Source organism: Rattus norvegicus, chromosome 17, assembly GCF_036323735.1.
Source record: "Rattus norvegicus strain BN/NHsdMcwi chromosome 17, GRCr8, whole genome shotgun sequence".
In the NCBI taxonomy this organism is placed as follows: domain Eukaryota; kingdom Metazoa; phylum Chordata; class Mammalia; order Rodentia; family Muridae; genus Rattus; species Rattus norvegicus.
Genome location: NC_086035.1, coordinates 58,884,474 through 58,905,667, shown reverse-complemented (window position 1 = coordinate 58,905,667; position 21,194 = coordinate 58,884,474). Strand labels below are relative to the sequence as shown.

Sequence of the window (21,194 nt, the reverse complement as noted above, 5' to 3'; positions counted from 1 at the left end):
CCGGGCTATAAAAAGTCAGGCTTTCAAGAGTCGCCTAAGCTAGACACACTGTCTCAAAATTACAAATCACAAAATCACATACAAATAAAGCAGAGACTCCACCCTCCAGTGTGATTTCGATAGAAATCGTTTCCAAATTTGGGTACTGCACCCCTTTGAGCTCAGGGAACTGCGATTGCCTCATTGACAAGTATGCTGGAAGATGAAATACTTTGTCAATTGATTGCAAGAGCTTCGCGATTCAGGAAGGCTGGCTCCCTGCGCTTGCCGTAACCTGGACTGGACCATTGCATCCTGCGGGTGTGTGAGTGCAAGAGGCTGAAAGAGCGGAGCGGAGGGCGTGTGTCGGGCAAAGCCCGGAGCCCCGGAGGACGACTGCCTCCTGGAGCCCGCCACCAGCCCGCCCTCCTCCCTTGACCTCGTCGCGCCTCGCCGCAGCGGCCTTGTCTGCAAGGCTCCCTCGGGAGCAGGTGAGTGGCGGCGCCTTGCTCCGGGCACCCCCGTGGCCCTGGGGCGGTGGCGGTGGCCGGCCGGGGAGGCGGCCTCGGCGCACAGTAATGGCAGCGCTGTGAGCCGGGGAACGCGAGCTGACAGCCGCCGCCGCCCACCCTCGGAGCCGGGGGCTTCGTCCTTCACGCCTGCGGGTTGCCTCCCTCCCCGGGCTCCTGCCCTCGCCCTGCTTTTGCAGAAGGTAAACCGGTTGAAAGCTGGGAGCTGGGCTGCGGATGCAGGGAAACTTCCCTTCCCGGCGAATGGGTGGCGGGGATGGGGCGACCTGGCGGAGGGGAGCGGGCTGAGAGCCGGAGGCCCGGCAAGATGGTGTCCTGTGAGTGACCTCGGCTCCCCAGACTGCTGACCCTTAAGCCAAGCTGACCCTGGACCAGATCCGGGGCCTCCCCGACCCATTGCCGGCCGCCCCTCCCTCGGCCTCATTTTCCTCCTAAGGAGGGAAGGTGAGAGTGTGCTTTCCTGATTACATTTACATGCTCACACGGAGACCAAAGTCTCTGTAGAAGGGGGTAGCATCAATCTCATACATCCTAGCCACGAGTATTTTCACTTTTGTTTCCGCAGACAGTGAAGATTGATAGCTTTGGGGAGGAGTATTCTACGTGCATGCTACACCTCTTGCCTCAACACTTATGGGCTGGTGAAATAAGAGCCTTAGATTCTCTCCAGCATTTGTTTACATACTAGACTCTTAAACCCTTCCTTACCATTACCGTGAGTGCATGTAGAACATCTTTTGAATTTGCATTGTTATTATAAGTTATTCCCGTCCTCCTTGGTTACTATTATTGGCAGATGGCAGTAGCCTCTAAGTTTCAATTTGCAGATAAGACACAAACTACTGAGTTGCAGATGTAGCTCAGTGCTACAACACTTAGACTAGCATGCAAGGAGCCCTGGGTTCAACCCCATCGCCTTCTCAAAAAAAAAAAAAAAAAAAAAAGGTGTGTGTGTGTGTGTGTCTGTGCCTGTGTGTGTCTGTGTGTGTATTCCTTATTGAGTTTTCAATAGAAAATATTCTTGCCCTAGAACTTACCCCAAACCCATATTTATAACACAATATGGGAGATCACTTTATTTCTCTTATCCCATGTGTCATTCCAAGACACAAAAGTGATCTAACTAGCTTAACTTTGACTCTTTTGCCCATATACAGTATTTGGACGTACCTTCCCAGAGAGTTGCAAATGAATTAACAGTGGGGTACAGTTTTTAGTTATTATCCCTCTCTTGCTATTTGTGACTTGTGGGAAGGTGTGGTAATTTTTTTGGGGGGTGGTGATTTTTCTTCAGACAGGGTCTTTATTATGTAGCCCTGGCTGTATGGGATTCACCATGTACACCAGGGTGGCCTCAAACTCCCAAGAGCTCCATCTGCCTCTGCCTCCCTAGTGCTGGGATTAAAAGCATGTGGCATCACTCCCAACTCTCTTGTTGTGCTGTATAGCCTTAGTTGGTGTAGTACTCACTGTGTAGCCCCCTAACCTCACATTCTTGGGAGTCCCACCTCAGTAGGTGCGGGGGTTACAAGTGGGTGCCACCAGGCCCCGCTTTCGTTAATTTTCTGTATTTATATTGTTTGTTAGTGTCTTTTAGCTTTTCATCATATATAATTGAGCACCGAATGTGAAATCTCTGCTTTCTTTTCTTTTCCTTCCTAACTTCTTTCCTTTTTGTGGTTTTGGTTTTCAAGACGGGGCTTCTCTGTATAACAACCCTGGCTGTCCTGGAACTCACTCTGTAGACTAGACTATCCTGGAATTCAAGAGATAGATCAGTGGCCAGCACTGTCTGTCTAAATGTCTGCTTTCTTAAAGCTTCCTTCTGGCTGAGATGGAGAGACATAGATTAGAAACACTCTGAAGGAAATAAGGAATTCTAATGATTGGTTAAAAAAAAAAAATCGTTTCGGATACTGTGGTTTAAAAAGGCTTCGCTTAGGTGACCTTTGACATATTTGAAAAGGCCAGAAAGCACAGGTCTGTGGAAGTTCTGAAGAAACTCTGGAGGAAATGCAAACAAAAAGCTCCAGGGAGAGAGAGAGTCCAGCTCACCAGGAGCAGCTCAGCAAGAGAAAGCCCTGTGAGGGAGGCTGAGGCTTAGGTTTAAAGCTCTAGCTCAATTGGGCCAGAATTTAGTTTCTTAGAAACATTTCAAGTTTTAGATCTTGAGAAGTAGATAGTAACAGTCTGGTGTACGTTCTGCTGATGTCAGAAGACACCGCCCCTGGGGTCACCGCCTTGGAACCTTAAAGGACAAGTAGCAAGGTTTCCAGATGTGTTGAAGGTACTTGTTGAACATGATAAAGTGGAATTGTTCGAGGTGGGCATCTCTTGGGTTTTGGGGTTCAACGGGAGGGTGACAGTACATACAGAGTTGAGGATAGAGTTGGACTAGGTGTCTTGAGTTGATTCAGTCCAAGCGCAACATTTAGTACCAAGGTGGAGGAGTCATTCAGTTTGCTCCTTAATTTGAAGTGGGTTTCACACAGCAGCAGCAGCAGCAGCAGCAGCTCTGGTCCCGACAACTGGAATAGTGAAAAGTTAGACAGATCTATGTCTTCATGAAACATGGGGAGAGAAATGTGGATCGAGGGAGTCTTATCAGTCTTGCTAACTGGTGGACCATTTCCAAAGGTTTGTTTTTGTGCCTTTAACTGGGTCTGAAAAACGGTAGCACACCTTACGAGTGGACACTCTGATAGTATAGTAAATGTTACAAACAGGGATAAGGACACCTAAAGAAAAACAGGGAGATGGAGAAGCCTACAGGGAAGAGCAAAGCTTCTGATCTGATCTTTGCCCTCTTCGACTGTGTGCTTAGTTAACCCAGGCCTGTTACATGTGCTGTGTAGCTCAGGCTAGCCTTTTCTCTTACACCCTATCCTGAAAGTACTGGCATTATTGGTACGCATGCGTTGTGGGCTCAGATGCATGTTCTTTGAAAACTCAGCATCCTAAGTGCCACCACACATGGTTTTAGGATGAGTGGCCAGGCAGGCAGTCTTACCAACTAAGCTTCATCCCACAAGATGGTTCTTGACTAAAAACTAGTGCACGTGGACTTCTTTGTCTCTTTTTGTTTAAAATTCTAAAATGTGTAGACGTTAAATGTTCAGTTTGAAGGTTTCAATTAATCAAAGTCTTTTCTTTTATAGACTTAAACATTTAGTGTTAACCATCGTTAGTCATTAAATTATAGCCTCATTATAACTTGTCAGAATTTGGGCTGGAGAGATGGCTCAGTGGTTAAGAGCACTGACTGCTCTTCTAGAGGTCCTGAGTTCAAATCCCAGCAACCACATGGTGGCTCACAACCATCTGTAGTGGGATCTGATGCCCTCTTCTGGTGTGTCTGAAGACAGCTACAGTGTACTTAGATATAATCTTTAAAAGAAAAAAGTTAGAAGTTTTCATAAAAACAGATTTACAGCTTATTATTGTTTTATTTCTGTAATTTGCTATAAACTTAAGTTTAGCTACATCTCCAGCATCCTTTGGCACTCTAGAATATACTAAATGTTTAATAAGTATCTATTAACTCAGTAAAGTCTTTGTTCTAATGTAAGCTTTTTTAAAGAGTCTGGGTATGTGTTGGGGAGTGCTTGGTAAGACCTGACTCTCTGAATGGACCAGCAGCTTAATAACCCATTATTTTTGCATTTATTAATTTAATATATGTTGCATTTCAAGGAAGGAATGCTCAATTTATATTTATAAATTTTGTTAGAAAGAAAGTATTATAGGCTACTTAACATTTTTAGAAATTTTAGAACAATTTTAGATACACAGAACACTTGGAAAATAAGAGGCTCAAGTATTGTCATCAAGTTGCATTTTCTATTACTCAACAACTTACCTGACCCAGGTCCAACAATTGGTGTGATGTTCTACACTAGGGAGTCAAGACTGGAGAATCATCTCAAGTTCAAATGACTGTTCCTAGGCCACATAGCTAGACACTCACACACAGAGGAAGTCAGGACTGGGAATATTACCCAGTGGTACACTATTTTCTACCTGTGTTAATTTCTGGATTAGATTTCCCAGCACGGTCAAGACTAGGAGATACATTGGTGCAATACTAGTAAATACACACACATTTTGAATTTTCAGCTTTCCACCTATACCCTTACTCTTATTTCAAGATTCTATCCAAATCAAGCATTATGTTTGGTTGAGTCTTCTTAGTGAGAGTTTTTCTTTTTTAACCCTCAAGCTCGTGTGTGATAAATGCAGTCAGTTATTTCATAGAACTCTTCCAGTTTGAGTTTGAGCGTTTTCTATTTCCATATAGGAAAAGAGTCTTATTCTCAGTGTGTCTGCTGAGCTAGGTAGTCTCAGGCAGTGTCAGCCACTCAATCTAGGGGGGCTGGGAACTGGTCTGAAGTCCTGCTCCTTTTCCTTTGATTTACTTGTTAGTTCTTTATGTATATGAATGGTTTACCTGTATGCATGTATGTGTGCTACCTGCATGCCTGTTGGAGCCCCTGGAACTAGGTTTACAGCCATGAGCCAACCCTGTGGATGCTGGGAATTGAACTCATGCCCTTTACGAGAGCAACATGTGTCCTCAATTGCTGAAGCATATTTCCAGACCCAGTAAAATTTAAGTAGTAAATATGGGCGTAAAGTAAGAAGTAGTTAGAAGGCACAATGATTTCAGCAGTTGTATGGTTTTGTCTTTTTAAAAGATGAATGCAAGGATGGGGAAATAAGATTTCAGAGAAGACCAGAGACCACTCTAGCTCTGTCTAGTCCATTTGATATGGACTTCTAAACATTGCCTTTTGTATTTTATGCTTTTAGATGGAGAGAATGCAGATCAGCTATGTGGGGGCTGCACTGGAGGTTACAGTGGGCCCAGCAGCCTCCTGAGAGTATTGCTTATAAGTCACCACTTAGTTCATTTCTGACACCAATGCTTTTCTTTTTTTAGCAACTACATTTGCTTATGTGTATTCATCTGTGTGTACGTGTCGGACTGCCTTTGTGGAGGCAGTAAGAGGACACCTTGAGTCAATTCTTTCCAGCATGTGGTATGGCAATCCAGGGAGTGAACTCACACTGTTAGGCTTGGAGACAAGTCTCTTTGCCCCCTGACCCAACTCACCAGTTCAAAACCTGCTTTTCTTATATCTCATGTCTCTCATGTCTAATTGACCCTTTCCTGGCCAGGCTAAGATTCTCTCTATTATCTGGGAGGGAGGGAGGGAGGGAGGGAGGGAGGGAGGGAGAGAGAGAGAGAGAGAGAGAGAGAGAGAGAGAGAGAGAGAGAGAGAGAGAGAGATCCTTTATCTCTTTCTCTCAAGACGTTTTACTCTAGCCTGTCTGGGATTCACTATGTAGAGCAGACTGGCCTCGAACTCTTGGCAGGCCACCTCCCTCTGCCTCTCAACTTAGGGAAGATCTCAGGCATGCTGTACCACTGTTTCCAGTTCTGTAAGTGGCAAATGGAGAGGGCTGTGAAAGCATAAGACCCCAGTGGAAGCCAGATACCTGTAGATTCAAATTTTGTTTGCTAATATGTGTAAATGGTAGGTTCTTTATCTTCTTTTTTGTAGACAGTCTTGAATTCAGCAGGGCCGCCTATGCCAGACAAATGTGTTACTGCTAACAGAATTACATGCCCAGCCAAGTCTGTTTATTTTTATTTATTAGTATTTATTGGTTCTTTAGCATAGCACATGTAAACTTTTTAAAGAAGTGAGAAAGAATTCCCTAGTGTGGATAGTATGGGGCTCAGAGGAATTATTTCTAGTATTTGAAGACATTGACTCACAGAGGCTAGGCTTTCCAAAGTCACACTGTAGCTAAAGATGGTGGTGAATTCCTAAAACTTCTGCGTCCACCTTCCAAGTGCCAAGATTGCAGGCTGACTGACCAAGCCAGAATTTTATTCTTTAAAATGGAGAGTATAATGGTATCTTACATGAATTAAGAGATGATATATACTAAGAGCTATTATATATATATATGTACATATATATATATACACATATGTATGTGTGTGTAAATGTACACACATGAATACACATGTATGCATATAGTAACAATTTCTGAACTAGATGTGGTTGATAAGTTTGTTACTATCACAATGAATAGTTCTATAATGGAAGCTGTTAAGCTGCTGAGTGTCCCTCTGGATGAAAATCAGTATCTCTGTATCTGTTACTGAGGATGGCACAAAGGACCTTGGATTTGGGAGGGAAGTATTCTACCATAGAGTTAAATCCTTAGTCAAATTTCTTTTTATAGCTTGGTATGTTAGGTTGCTTTTATTATTTCTACTGGAAAATTTTAAGAGTCACTTATTATTTTCTGGTTTGTTATTGTTGTTGTTTTTTTTTTTTGTTTATCAAGACAGTGTCTCACTATATAGCCCTGACTCTCCTGGAACTCTCTATGTAGACCAGGCTGACCTTCAACTCACAGATCGATCACCTCCCTCTATCTCTCATGGCCTGGGCTTAAAGGCACTATGCTCGGTTGGTTTTAATTTTTAAAAAAGATAATGTGTGTCTTAGTCAAGGTTTCTATTCCTACACAAAACATCATGAAGTTGGGGAGGAAAGGGTTTATTCAGCTTACACTTCCATATTGCTGTTCATCACCAAAGGAAGTCAGGACTGGAACTCAAGCAGGTCAGGAAGCAGGAGCTAATGCAGAGGCCATGGAAGGATGCTGCTTACTGGTTTGCTTCCCCTGACTTGCTCAGCTTGCTTTCTTGTAGAACCCAGGACTACCAGTTCAGGGATGGCATCACCCACAATGGCCATCCTACTGTTGATCACTAATCGAAAAAGCTTAAGCTGGGTCTCATGGAGGCATTTCCTCAAGGGAGGCTCCTTTGTGATAACTCCAGCTTGTATCAAGTTGACACACAAAACCAGTCAGTACAATGTGTATGGGTGTTTTGCCTCCAGGTATGTCTGCACCATGTGCATGTGGTGCCCACGGAGGCCAGAAGGTGTTGGAGCCCCTTAAACTGAATTTACAGCTGTTTGGTCAGCCACAAGTGGGTTCTGGGAATTGAACTCATACCCCCTAAAGAACAGCCAGTAACTGCTGAGCTGGTCTTTCTCTCCAGCCTGTGTGTTTATTGTTTATAATGTGTGTAGATGTGTGTTGGGACTATGTGTGTGAGTGTAGGTGCTGTGGAGGCATCCAATTCCCTGGATCTGCAATTATAGGTGGTTGTGAGTTGCCTGACCTGGGCAGTGGGGACTGAACTGCAGCCCGGGAAGAACAGATAATGGTGAAATGTTTCTCTAGTACCTTCCCCTGGTTTTTGTGTGTGAGAGAGAACCTCATTTTGTAGCCTACGTTAGAGTCAAGCATCCTCTGTTAGCCTCTGTTGCTGTGATTTCAGGCATTCTGGGAGCTCTAATGGAAAGTTTTGTGTTTTGAGATTTATTTATGTTTGTGTATGAGCATATATGTGTACCGTGTGTATTCCTTGTGTCTACAGAGGCCAGAGAGGGTGGTGGATTACCTGACTGGAGCGTGGAAAGACAAAGGAGATGGATTTCAGAATTATGTGTTATACGATGTGCTAATGTAACTCTTTCTCCACCCAATAGCTGTAGTAATGCTCAAATTGTGACTTCTGATATCTGTGTGGTGTGTGTCTGTGGATCGATCTAATTGCTTTATTCCATAGAAATGAGACCCCTTGACAACAACACAGTCATCACGTACTGTGATTTTAGCTGGTATCTGACTGATCGGGGGCTCCCCTCAGCCAGAACGGTGCTGGGATTCACCCTCACGGTCGTGAGCATCAGTTCTTTATTCTCTTTGCTTGGTCTGGTGTATGGAAGTGTGGACAGCATCTTCCTGCTCTCCAGCGAATGGTTTTCTTGGCTAAGAATTTTGTGCCCTTATTTTATAGACATGTTTTTATATTTTTTGACTATGTACAAAGGATTAGACAGGTCAAGTGATAACCATGTTTATGTGATCTACTTTTGAATATTATAATTTTAAATAGTGCTACAAATGGAAATTTGGTCTAGAAGTATTTTCAAATGTAAAATAAAAATTTCATATTTAGGATTAGCTTTTTTAACTTTATTTTGTAACTTTTTTTTTCTTTTTCTGAGGTGTGTGTTATGTGACCAAGGCTGGCTTAGAGCTCACAGTGCCCCCTTTTACTTTCAGTGCTGTGGTTATGGATGAACCCCAGACATAGACTATCACACCTGACTTAATAATTTGTAAATATTTGGGGCCCATGATTTTATTTTTTAAGATAGGTCTCAAGGAGGCTGGAGAGATGGCTCAGAGGTTAAGACCATTGGTTGCTCTTCCAGAGGACCATGGTTTAATTCCCAGCACCCACATGGTAGCTCACACCTGTCTGTAACTCCAGTTCCAGGGCTTCTGACACCCTCACACAGACATTCATGCAGGCAAAATATCAATGAACATTTTAAAAGGATGGGTCTCACACCGTAATGAAGACACTGGCTTGAAACTCATCATGTAGTCTAGATCTGTCACAGTTCACCCTCTCAGGTGCTGGGATTGCAGTGCCACCACATCTGGCTCTAGGGATTGGATTGTTTTAGGGCCTATGGTGTTCACAGGGCCTAGGTTATTTGTGTTAAAAAAAAAAAAAACTCACCAAATTGAGAATGAAACTCAGAAGAAAGCTAAAAAAATTGAATTTTGCAGGCATTCAATGGGACACAATCAGATTGAAAATGGGAAATGAATTGTGGTCTCTATAAAAGAACAAGGATGGAGAAATCGTACCGAAATGTACTTAAACTATGTTTCAGCCAGTGATAGATTGATGTGCCATGGTGGGCCCTTGGAGATTATATTGCCCTATGACATCATAGCCCTCTTAGTTTGTGTGAGTGTACACTGTGATGTCCGTCCACTCTATGGAACAGTCTAATAAGTACTTGGAAGTCTATCCCTGTTAAGTGATGCATGGTGGTATATCATCTTTGGAGAGTGACCCAGGGTCTTTCATGTGCAAGGCAAGTGCAAAGCCCATATATTTGAGAGCTGTTCAGTAGCCTCTGAGGTGGGAAATGATACTGAGGTGGTGTTTATGCATTGTGCCTTTGTCCTGTCTTTTCATCCTTGTGTGACTTTTACATGAATAAGTATTTCGATGATTTGGAGAAAATTAAGTAACTTAAAAAGGTGTTCTTTGAGGTTTTCATAGGGCGAACAGATAGTCTAACAGACAATTTTGTATATTCTCTATTGGTTTAGTGTTTGGTGTTTCACTAGGTTGGTGAAAACATGGAGGTTCTCTTCTTGCCTTTGCTTGTTGTTGCAGTAGAAAATAAAAAAAGGGGGTTGGGGATTTAGCTCAGTGGTAGAGCGCTTGCCTAGGAAGCGCAAGGCCCTGGGTTCGGTCCCCAGCTCCGAAAAAAAGAACCAAAAAAAAAAAAAAAAAAAAAAAAGAAAGAAAAAAAGGCAGAACGGTTCCTATGTGTCCCCTGGTAAGTGCTCTTTTACTAGTTCTGGCTCCAGCGGGCCATTGGGACTAGCGCTAATTTATCTCAGTAGCTCCACGCTGCCCTCATCTACTTTCTGACTTGTTGTCCTCGAGCCATTCCAACACTGCATCCTGTCAGGCTGCCCCACCCTCACTCACAGCTTGGCTGTGTTTCCACCAAGTCCCAAATCCATGGCGGGCCACCATACACTCTCTTGAACTCAATTAAATCGCCACATGAAAGAACACATCACACAATATCCTCTGATCCAATTCATAAGATATAATTTGCCTATCTAGACCACACAAAATCCTGTACATAAGAATAGTCATAACAACCCGTAATGTGCAGAGAGGAATCTTAACATCCGCCTCCATGTTCTCTGAGGAGGAAGAAGAGTAATCAAGATGGAGTCTATGGAGGAGGATGGTTCAGATTTAGGTGAACTAGATGGATTTTATCTTGTGTAGGTTTATATCTTTATCAATCGGTGGTGAATATATTGTGTGGATAAATTGCGGATTAAGATTTTAACATATAAATCTAATTGCTAAATTACAAGTTTCCAGAACTTTGATTTTACCAGGCTGAGAGGCATCTGGAGCATGCGGATCTGGTTCTGTGCCTGTGCAGCCTGTGCGGAGTGAGAACGCTCAGGGCCTGCAGAACGAGATATGTGTGTCAGGCGTGGACCTCGCAGAGAGTGCTGCTAAAAGGGAGGCAGCCGGGAGTGGGCGGACCCTGTCGCAGAGTAGCTGCTGGAGTGAGTGGATCTGGCTCCTGGGAACTGAAAAAATGTTCCTTTTGAATTTTTACCACAACAGCTTCCACAGTTGTTATCCCCTTGAGCATGGATTATCACCATCTCACACTCATACCTGTTCTCATCACTAGTGTCAGCAGGGAAGTGTCAGTCTGACTCTGTACAGACGAAGACGGCCTACAGCCATTAACACCACACACTAGCAGTTTATCTGCATGGTGTACATCACTTACCAAGAAAGCTTTTTTTTTTTTAAAGATTTATTTATTTATTTTATGTGTGTGAGTACACTGTAGCTGTTTTCAGACACACCAGAAGAGGGCATTGGATCCCATGACAGATGGTAATGAGCCACCATGTGGTTGCTGGGATTTGAACTCAGGATCGCTGGAAGAGCAATCAGTGCTCTTAACCGCTGAGCCATCTCTCCAGCCCCCCAAGAAAGCTTTTTAAGAAGCAGAGTTGTTAAGCATTTTCATATAAGCTTAAGCAGGAAGATTAAAAGAAAGGTGATGGTAAGAAGAATGTAGCACTCCACGTGAGAGTTTACTCAGTGGAGTTACCCCAGAAAGTATCGTCAGCAGGTGGATGTGGATGCAGGCTGTGTCACACAGGAGCCAGGCACTGCAGAGGAGGAGTAGTGAGGTGGGATGGTAGGTAGAGAAGCAAGAAGGATGAAGGCAGAACTTGTGACTCTGAGTCAGTGACCTCTGAGCAGAAAAGTGACTAGTACTGTGCCAGGAGAGAGCTTCATCAGAGGAAGCTGTGAAGCTAGCTAAGGCCTCTTCCTGGAAGCTGGGCTTAGGTTGTAAGTGAGTGTGAGCTGCTGCCAGGAGTGGGACACATCAGATGGCTCACAGGACCAGAGTGGCATGGTTAACTTCTTGCTTAGGTTATCCTACCTTTGATTAGCCTCTGAGATTCTTTCAAGAACAACTTATGTGTACACGTGTACATGTGTGCAGTAGTACACATATAAGTGCTGCCGCTTACAGTTTGGAAAAGTGCACTGAGTTAGGAGTTGTTGTAAACTGCACATAAAGCTCAGGGGAGCTGAACATGGGTCCTTTTCAAGAGCAGTATCCATTCTAAACTACTGAACTCTTCTGTAACATGAACTAAAAATTCCAGCTCCATATAAAGCCCCATATAAAGACCCGCGGTCCAAACGTATTCACAGGCTGTAAGCCTGTGTTGAGCAGGTTTGGAGCTATTCTAAGACAGCCGTGCCAGATGTCTCTTACTAACTGTTCTCCTGGCCACAGGCTCACGGTCCATCTCTCATGGTGGCTTCTTTTACTGTCCTTCCCTTCCTCTCTTTACCTGCGACTCCCAGCCAGGGAACTGTAAACCTCCCCTCTATCTATTGTCCAGTCACAGGCTTTAGCCTTTTATTGACTAGTTAACTTGGGGAGCAAGGTTCACACAGCAAAAAGCTGGAATACATGAGGATACATTTTTGTCTTCAAGCAGCCAGATCTTGGGGCACAGAATTTAGCATTTGAATACAAGCAGTACCAGTACCCCTGAGACTCTTCATTATCCAAGGCCTGAAATTCTATGGTTAAGAATTTTCTACTCATCTGTTTTTGTCGTCGTCGTCGTCGTCGTCGTCGTCGTCGTCGTCGTCATCTTCATCATCATCATCGACTTAGGGTTTTACTACTTACTGTGAACAGACACCATAACCAAAGCAACTTTAGAAGAACAACATTTAGGGGTTGGGATTTAGCTCAGTGTTAGAGTGCTTGCCTAGCAAGCTCAAGGTCCTGGGTTTGGTCCCCAGCTCCAAAAAAAAAGAAAAAAGAAGAAGAAAAAAAGAAAGAAAAAAAAAAAAGAACAACATTAAGTTGGGGCTGGCTTACTGGTTGAGAGGTTCAGTTCATTATCAAGGTAGGGGCATGGCACCGACCAGGCAGGCATGGTGCAGGTGGAGCTGAGAGTTCTTCATCTGAAAGCTGCTAGAATACTGACTTCCAGGCAGCTAGGATGAGGGTCCTAAGCTCACGCCCATAGTGACATACCTCCAAGAAGGCCATACCTCCTAATAGTGCCACTCCCTGGGCCAAGCATATACAAACTATCACAGTCTTCATTTTGATCCATTAATAATGGTAGGCCAAATACATTCTCACAGCCTAGATTGGGAAGGAGGAAGTATTCTCAAAAAGCTTTGACTCCTGATGCCAACTGATGTTTCTCCATCGTCCTGTAACTCTTTCTTACTCAGAACTGGCAAGAACAATAGGACCTACTTGGTTTATTGGTAGAGTTTTTTGTTTGTTTGTTTTGTTTTTTTAAAAAATTTTAGCTTGTGCCAATTTTCTACAACATTGGTAGTCTTTTAGCTCTAGAAAGCAAATAACTCATAAATGCAGCCTATTTGCCAGTCCTAGAGCATCTTCTAGCCCCACGTGATTCAATATACTGAAGCCACATTTTTTCTAATATTACTCATACAACCTGAGAGTCTGGGGTGGTTCAAGCTTTCTGTTGAGCAAACCTAATATTCCTAATATTTTAAGTTCATGTGAACTTTTTATTCTACTCCAAAAACTCTTCCTGGCATATTTTTTTTATCCTTTACATTTTTATTATGTGTGTGCCTGGATATATATGTGCATACCGCTAGAGTGCCAGCTGCCCATGGATACCAGAAGAGGGTATCACAACCTCTTGAAATGAGTTACATGTGTTTGTAGGCAGTCGTGTAGGGACTATACCCCAGAGTCCTCTGCAAGAAGAGCCAGCGCTCTTAACTGGTGAGCCATCTCTCTAACCTCTCCTGCTTGTTTATGTAAATCTTTTCCGTTTTTTTCAAAAGTTATTTATTATATATAAGTACACTGTAGCTGTCTTAGACACACCAGAAGAGGGCATCAGATCTCATTACAGATGGTTGTGAGCCATCATGTGGTTGCTGGGATTTGAACTCAGGACCTCTAGAAAAGCAGTCAGTGCTCTTAACCACTGAGCCATCTCTCCAGCCCATAAATCTTTTTCTAAAACATTTATTCTAGGAGTATTTTACTTTCTGATATTGTATATTAATCATTCCCCAGATGAAAAATACAAATAGAGAATTAATGATCAAAATCTTTTTGTTCAATGTCTTTGCATACTTTTTATGATAGTTGTTTACCTAATTTTTCTGCAACATATTTAATGAAGCTTGCCAATCTTTCAAACCATATACTGTTCATCAACAATGTGCTTGAATGACTGTAAAAGGGTGATAGCTAAAATTTAACATGTTCCTATGCTCATTTGTGCTTCTACTCCTTTTATGTATCAGGTTATGTAGTGCTTTATTTTTATTATTTGTGTGTATTTGTTTGAGTATGTGCACATGGGTAGGCCCACATGGCCCATGGAGGACAGAGGCGGGGGGTGTAAACCACCTGATGTGGGTGCTGAGAATCCAACTCTGGTCTTCTGGAAGAGTAGTACATACCCTTAACCTCAGATCCACCTCCCCAGTCCCAGTAAAGTGGTATTTTTAAAGCCTAACTATCCCTGTGAGACTCATGCTAACCTTGTTATTTTTAATTAACAGGTTTTAACACTAAACTTGCACAATGTCTTTAAAACCAAGAGTAGTGGATTTTGATGAGACGTGGAACAAGCTGCTAACTACAATCAAGGCTGTCGTTATGTTGGAATATGTAGAGAGAGCAACATGGAACGACCGCTTCTCGTATCCTTTGGTGGAAGCCATAAGAAACACTAGATCAAAGCTTGTTAAAGAAAGAAAACAAGATTAGAACCTTTGGTATAGCTGTCTTAGGGTATATTTCTGTCAATTTTGTAGCGATCAGTTTTTCACAACCATCCATTCAACAAGTCCCCAGGGCTGAGTGTGTGTCTGGCCCTACTGTGGTCATAAGAAGTCTAGTAACATAGTGTCTTTTTTTTTTTTTTTAAAAAGATTTATTTATTTATTATATATATAAGTACACTGTAGCTGTCTTCAGATATACCAGAAGAGGGCATCGGATCTCTTTACAGATGGTTGTGAGCCACCATGTGGTTGCTGGGAATTGAACTCATGACCTCTGAAAGAGCAGTTGGGTGCTCTTAACTGCTGAGCCATCTCTCCAGCCCCGTAACATAGTGTCTTAGTTAGGATTTTACTGCTATGGACAGACACCATGACCAAGGCAACTCTTAGAAGGAAGATATTTAACTGATGCTGGCTCATAGGTTCAGTAGTTCAGTCCCAGTATCATCAAGGCGGGAACATGGTAGCACCCAGGCAAGCATGGTGCAGGAGGAACTGTGAGTTCTACATCTTCACCTGAAGGCGTTCGAATAATATACACTGGCTTACAGGCAGCTAGGATTAGGGTATTAAACCCACATTCACAGTGACACATCTATTCTAACAAGGCTATATCTACTTGAACAGGGCCACACCTAATAGTGCCACTCCCTGGGCTGAGCTTATACAAACCATCATTTTCCATTCCCTGGTCCCCATAGGCTTGTTCAAGCATGAGTCTATGAGGGCCATACCTAAACCTAGCATAATGCAAAATACATTTTGTGCCACTTCAAAAGTCCCCACAGTCTATAGCAGTCTCCACAATGTTAAAAGTCTGAAGTTCAAAGTCTTTTCTGAGATTCATCCAATAACTTAACTGTAATCCCCAAAACAAAAGAGGAAACCAGCTGTGTATTCTCCAAACTCTGCGTTTCTGTGTCTGAAATATCTTGGGCCAGGTCTACACAATTCAAATCATTCTCAGTAACAAAGTTTCTACTAGGATATCCCATTAAGCCCCACTTAAAGCATTCCTCTGCTTTCTAAATCCAAAGTCCTCAAATCCACATTCTTCCCAACAAAAGCAGGGTCAGGCCTATCTCAGCAATACCCCACTCCCAGTACCAATTTTGTCTTAGGGTTTTACTGATGTGAACAGACACCATGACCAAGGCAACTCTCATTAGGACAACATTTAATTGGGGCTGGCTTACAGGTTTAGAGGTTCAGTCCAGTATCATCAAGGCAGTCTGGCCTTTGCAGTTTTCAAACTCACAGGGAGGCTTTATCAACAATCGAGTGCCAGTGTTTCTAGTAAGATTTAGTAGATGTTGTGGAGAAAGATGGAGTGGAGAAGAGGTGTCATGTGGCCCTGGGTATATGAGTCAAGAAAAGCCTGCAGGGGAGTGAAACTTCTCTGGGTTAGTCTTTTGGTTACTCTAACAAAGTTCATGAGACTGAATCTAGGGTGTGTAAACTACGGTCACTTGTCCCCATTGCCTTGGCTGGTGGTAAGGTGCTCACAGGCTTATGACAGGAATCTGTTCATCTCATGGTGGCCAGGAAGCAAAGAGGAAGGCATTTGTGTTCCAGTGTCCCCAGGGCACAGCTAGCACCTGAGTTCTTCCGTCAGAGCCCTCTATGGCTTCGCCACTTCCTCACTGAACATCGTGGTGGCCAAGACTTTAGAAAGTATGCGTTTAGATGCTGGTGTCGTTTAGATGCTGGTATGTAGAGGGTAAATAGCAAACGGTGAAAACATTTGCTAATTAGGTTGTTTGCTAATTAATTTGCTAATTAAAATTGTGGGTTTTACATATGAATGCAGCTCTGGCCTGTGTTCTAGGCATTTGCAGAACTGCACTAGAGCTGCCCAGAGTCTTCCTGCACTTGGTCTGTGGGACTTCTGTCCATCAGAGACTCTGACTTCAAAGACAGAACTGTTATTGCTAAGCTGAGTATCAGTACAATAGAGGAATGCCTTCAGACTAACAGGACATCACTTAATTCATTATACCTGTAGCTGTTAGTGAGAATCATTTGTTTGGTGTCCTGTGTCCTAGACACTGATCATAAGATGATGCTGTTTCTAAGAGCCTTTTACAGTATCACATCAGCAGAGTGTCGTTGCTGTGGTGATCGGCATGCATGTAGTGTGTGTATCTGCTGTGTGGTTTTGGTGGGAGCCAGAGGAGAGCGTCATCACCTGGAAAAGGTGCGAGCTACCAGTGGGTTCTGGGGATGGAATTCAGGTCCTCTGGAAGAGCATTCGGCACTCTTACCTTTGGAGCTCTCTCTCGTCCTAATTGCTGTCTGTATGAACTTGCCAGGGTTGTGGTGATAATTAGGGCACAGACTTGAGCACAAAAATTTTAATATCCAACTTTTTTTTTTGCAGCTCAGTATATCTAGAGTATGATACAGATTCTGCTGAAATCATGTCTTAGTTTTCTGGAAGCAATTTGATTTGTTTGGGAACAGGAATCTAAAAAAGAAAATTAGATTTTGAGATTTTGTTCTGTATTTTATGGAATAGCTGAGTGGCTTGTAAGTGGCTTATAAGTCACTTGGAAGTAGACGGCTTACCTGGAAAATCACTCCTCCTTAAGTAACTATTACTTCATTTGATCATACATTCATGTGTTCTTATGTATGTATATATACATGTGTATGTACAGGTGTGTGTATCCTGTGGAGACCAGGGCTCAATTAATTCTCAGTTTTCATTCTTCAAGTTGTCTACCTTGATTTGAATGTTTTGGGGGTGTCTGCGCATTATGGTTCACACTTTTAAATAGTCCTCATACTCTTAAGGAGCTACTGCCGGTGGGTCTCTGAGCTCCTGGCCTGTTGCGAGGCAGGTCAAGTTCTAGACTAGCCAGGACCTGAATAAAAATAAACTCTGATTTCATAAATAAAATATGGTTAAATCACAAGCTATATTCAGAGGCTGAACATATTTTGAAGCACCTGTCTCCATTATCAAACTATTGTTCAGTGTTTTCGTAGTGGAAGTTTTTTTAAATTCTTAACTGATGGGTGTTTATATTTCTGCTTTATATAATATTGGTTAATATTTTATAGTTTTAAGTTGTTGATAGTAAGTAGCTCCAATATTCTGTGTTCTTTAAGATTTATACACACACACACACACACACACACACACACACACACACACACACAAAAACAATATGGATTTGCACACAGTGTTTAGTACTTTTGGAGGCGGAAACATTGGATTGCTGAAGTTTAAACCAGTTAGGAGCTGCCCAAAGTGATTTGCACTTTGCACTCTCTCCACAAGAGCAGTGCACTGTGTTAGCAGCTGCGCCCTCTCCTGTACCCCATACTGTATTCTTTTAGGTAGATAATGTAGTTTCCTGAATAGTAGGAATAGTGTATAGGTGATTTACACAGAGATCTTTGTGGCACACAGAGATGTTTGCCCATAGTGACCAGAAAAGAGTGTCTGAGCTAGAGTTAGAGATGGCCCTGAGCCATCATGTGGGTGCTAGGAACCAAACTCAAGACCTTTCAGAAGCAAATGTCTCTGCAGCCCTGCTCTTTTTTATTTACTTAAAGAATAAATGGCATGGCTCTGTCCTGAATAGCCCTATATTTCCAGTTTGTTTTTGCATCTGTGGTCTTGATGGTGCCCTAGGGAGGTAGAGGCAGAAGTTCCAGTATTCTAGGGAACCACGACACCTAGCTTGATGTTTTCTTTTTCTAATGCCAAGTATAAATATCATGTTTTGACTATGAGAACCTTAATAATCTATCTAGAGACATCTATGCTTTATGTGTGGCCTATCCTGAACCACTTGGAGAAAGACTTTATGCGGAAACAAAGATTTTTTTGGAAAATCACGTTCGGCATTTATATAAGGTAAGGGATAATATTGTGACACACTTAGGCTTGCAGATGCAGCTGTCTGCCCAGCTCACTGATTTACAGTGGAAAACAGCCATCAAGCTGGGGGGGGGGGGGGGTTGTTCTTTTAATTTTAAATTTTATTAAACAAAATACTTATTTTAAAAATACACATGGAATTAGCCAGACCTAAATTTCTAAACAATGTATTGCTAGTCGTATTTAAGACCTATGAATTAAGCATCATTATTTGGTTCACAGGGCATTAGTTTGGTTCTTTAGGGTTTATACCTGCTGTATAATGGACCCATCACCACAGAGCTCACTCATTCAAATGAGCTGCTGTGTCCCCTGTATGATCCTTAAAGATCATTGGACCAGGAGGAATCTAGCACTCTACCTTGGTGTTAGTGGCATCATCACAATGGTCAGACAACACAGCCTCTGCCTTAACTAGGAAGAGGTACTCTATTGACCCAGAAGGCTGAACAATGTGGAGGAGGAATATACTGCTCTTAGTACATGTTTATTGTCTGTTGCATATACATTCTTTAGTGTTTAGGTATGTGCATGTTTCAACTCGTCGCAGTGGTTTTGATAGCAAATACTTTAAAATTATTTCAGTGTTTTTAATATATTACTTCAGGTAAAGTTTGACTATTATAAGCTATTGAACTTTGCTTTACGTATTAATAACCATATGATATGTTGCCATTTACTAAGTTAGGCTGTGGTTGTTTCTGTTTTTTTGAGACAGAAGATTATGTTATCCAAAATGGATCAGACTGCTAAGTATCCTAACTGGCTGGCCTTGAGTTCCCAATCAGCCCTACCTCCCCCGCACTGAGGGGGCAAGAGGGCACTGTCGAGGCTTTGTAGGATTTTTGTTTGTTTTGTTTATTTTGAGAGACAGAGTCTCACTTTGTAGCCCTGGATGGCCTAGAAATCACAGATGTGGATTAAACGAGTATGCGGGCCTGCCACCATACCCAGCATGAATTCTTAGAGAAATAGAATTGAAGTTGCTTATGGCTCAAGCCTAGAAACCCATATGGGGAGACTGAGGTAGGAAGATTGCTGAGTGCGGGGTGATCCTAGGTGTTCAGTGTTGCCTACACGGTCATCTTATCTTAAAGAAGCTGCTGGCCCGCTTACGGAACGAGGGCACCAGGATGACCCCCAGCAGGCTTGATAATGCTTGAATTGTACTATTTTTAGGAGTTTGATTCAATGTTTTATAATTTCATTGTAATGGAAATGATTAGTACTTTCAAAGCAAACGTGTCTTTTCTGTTTAGAGAGTTCTGGAGTCTGAAGAACAAGTGCTTGTTATGTATCATAGGTACTGGGAAGAATACAGCAAGGGTGCTGACTATATGGACTGCTTATATAGGTAAGTGCTTCGAATCCCCACCATTTACCCTGTGTGCATGCACAGCTCATTGTGAGATTTGCTTTCAACGGGGGGGGGGGGGTGGGGGGGGGGAACGGCCGTGGCCTATGTCTTCAATCCCAGCTCTCAGGAGGCAGAGGCAGGCAGATCTCAACAAGTTTGAGGTCAACCTGGTCTACAGAATGAATTTCAGGGCAGCGAGGGTCACACAGAGAAACTCTGTCTCAAAAACACAAACCCAAACAAACAAGATATCCTTGTATGTATGTGAGTGTCTTCCCTGAGTGTGTGTGTCTCCGTACCTTTGTGCCTGGCCTCCTCAGGCCAGAACCAGAAGATGGCATCAGATCTCTTTAGACTAGTTATAGATGGTTGTGGATGCTAGGAATTCACACATGATCCTAGAAGAGCACAGGGCCTTCTTTCTACCCCCAATGATTCGTTTTTAATTCATGTATATTGTTCTAATGAGTTTAATTATGAAGGAGTGATTTATATTATTTCCCATTGGATTACTAATAGGGACTTTGATAGACAAGTCCACATCAGAGCGAGGTGTAGACAGTTACCCTTGAAAAGAACAAAAAAGTAAATGTTTTGACTGTTCTTCAAATTGTCTACAACACATTAAACCCCAACAGATGAGCGTAAGAACTCAGGTTGGATAACAAACGCTTATTGGGGTAAATCTAAGCCACATTTCCAGAATATAAGCGAGCATCTCAGGCTCTGTGAGCCCTCTTAGAGCACCTGGTAGTTTTCTCTCAGGCACCCTGCACATACTGATTCAGCCACCACCATGTGCCCTGCTCTCCCCTTTCTTCCTTTCTTTATCCATACGTTCTTCTCTGGACAACTAATTCTGACAGGTTCTTACTTCCCTTCCTAAATTTTCCTCTTTCCTACATGTCTTCAGCTTACTATACTTCTGTGGTTCTCTGAGCTGATCCTATTTGATTCAGTCTTGTGGAAGAGCAGTTGGTTGTTGCATAATGATAGAACTTACATTTTAGGAAATATCACTGATTGTTCCAACAGCAAAGCTTCTACGTACATAAGCCAATGTGGCTATATCATCCTTAAGTCTTAGGAATCCCTATGTAAGTAGTTCATCATTTAAAATACCTGTCCATGACTATTATTGCTGAGCAAAGTGGACATTTATTGACAGAGTAAATACATACCAAACGCTTTTCTCTTATTCTAGGACCTAGAGAGTCCACTCTTGTATATTTATGGCTTGAGATGGATGCAGTGGTAATTTTGCCGTATGTTTTGTACCTTGTCCCACCCATAAATGGGCCTGGGTTTCAATTTCTCACTGTGGAGAAGTTGATGACTTTGTAGCTCTCCAGGCACAGTCTGCTGTTCCACCCTGCCCTGTGGCGTTACCCACCATAGTACCACAGCAGCTCTCAGTTCTAGCATGTT

General features: G+C 42.7%; 1 protein-coding gene across 3 annotated transcripts in view; it reads left to right on the top strand.

Annotated features, from left to right (window-relative positions):
* The first annotated feature begins 220 nt into the window (after positions 1-220).
* Positions 221-21,194, top strand: part of Cul2 (cullin 2) — a 41,174-nt gene continuing 20,200 nt past the window's right edge. Inside the window, exons 1-5 of one of the 3 annotated variants that reach the window (XM_017600628.3) lie at positions 518-691; positions 1,075-1,224; positions 14,293-14,433; positions 18,283-18,385; positions 19,669-19,763. In XM_017600628.3, the coding sequence (XP_017456117.1) occupies positions 14,315-14,433; positions 18,283-18,385; positions 19,669-19,763 (317 nt within the window). In that variant the 5' untranslated portion in view covers positions 518-691; positions 1,075-1,224; positions 14,293-14,314. Of the gene's footprint in view, positions 471-517; positions 692-1,074; positions 1,225-14,292; positions 14,434-18,282; positions 18,386-19,668; positions 19,764-21,194 lie in introns of those variants that run through there. The other 2 variants (XM_006254073.5, NM_001399213.1) reach the window with 2 other exon arrangements.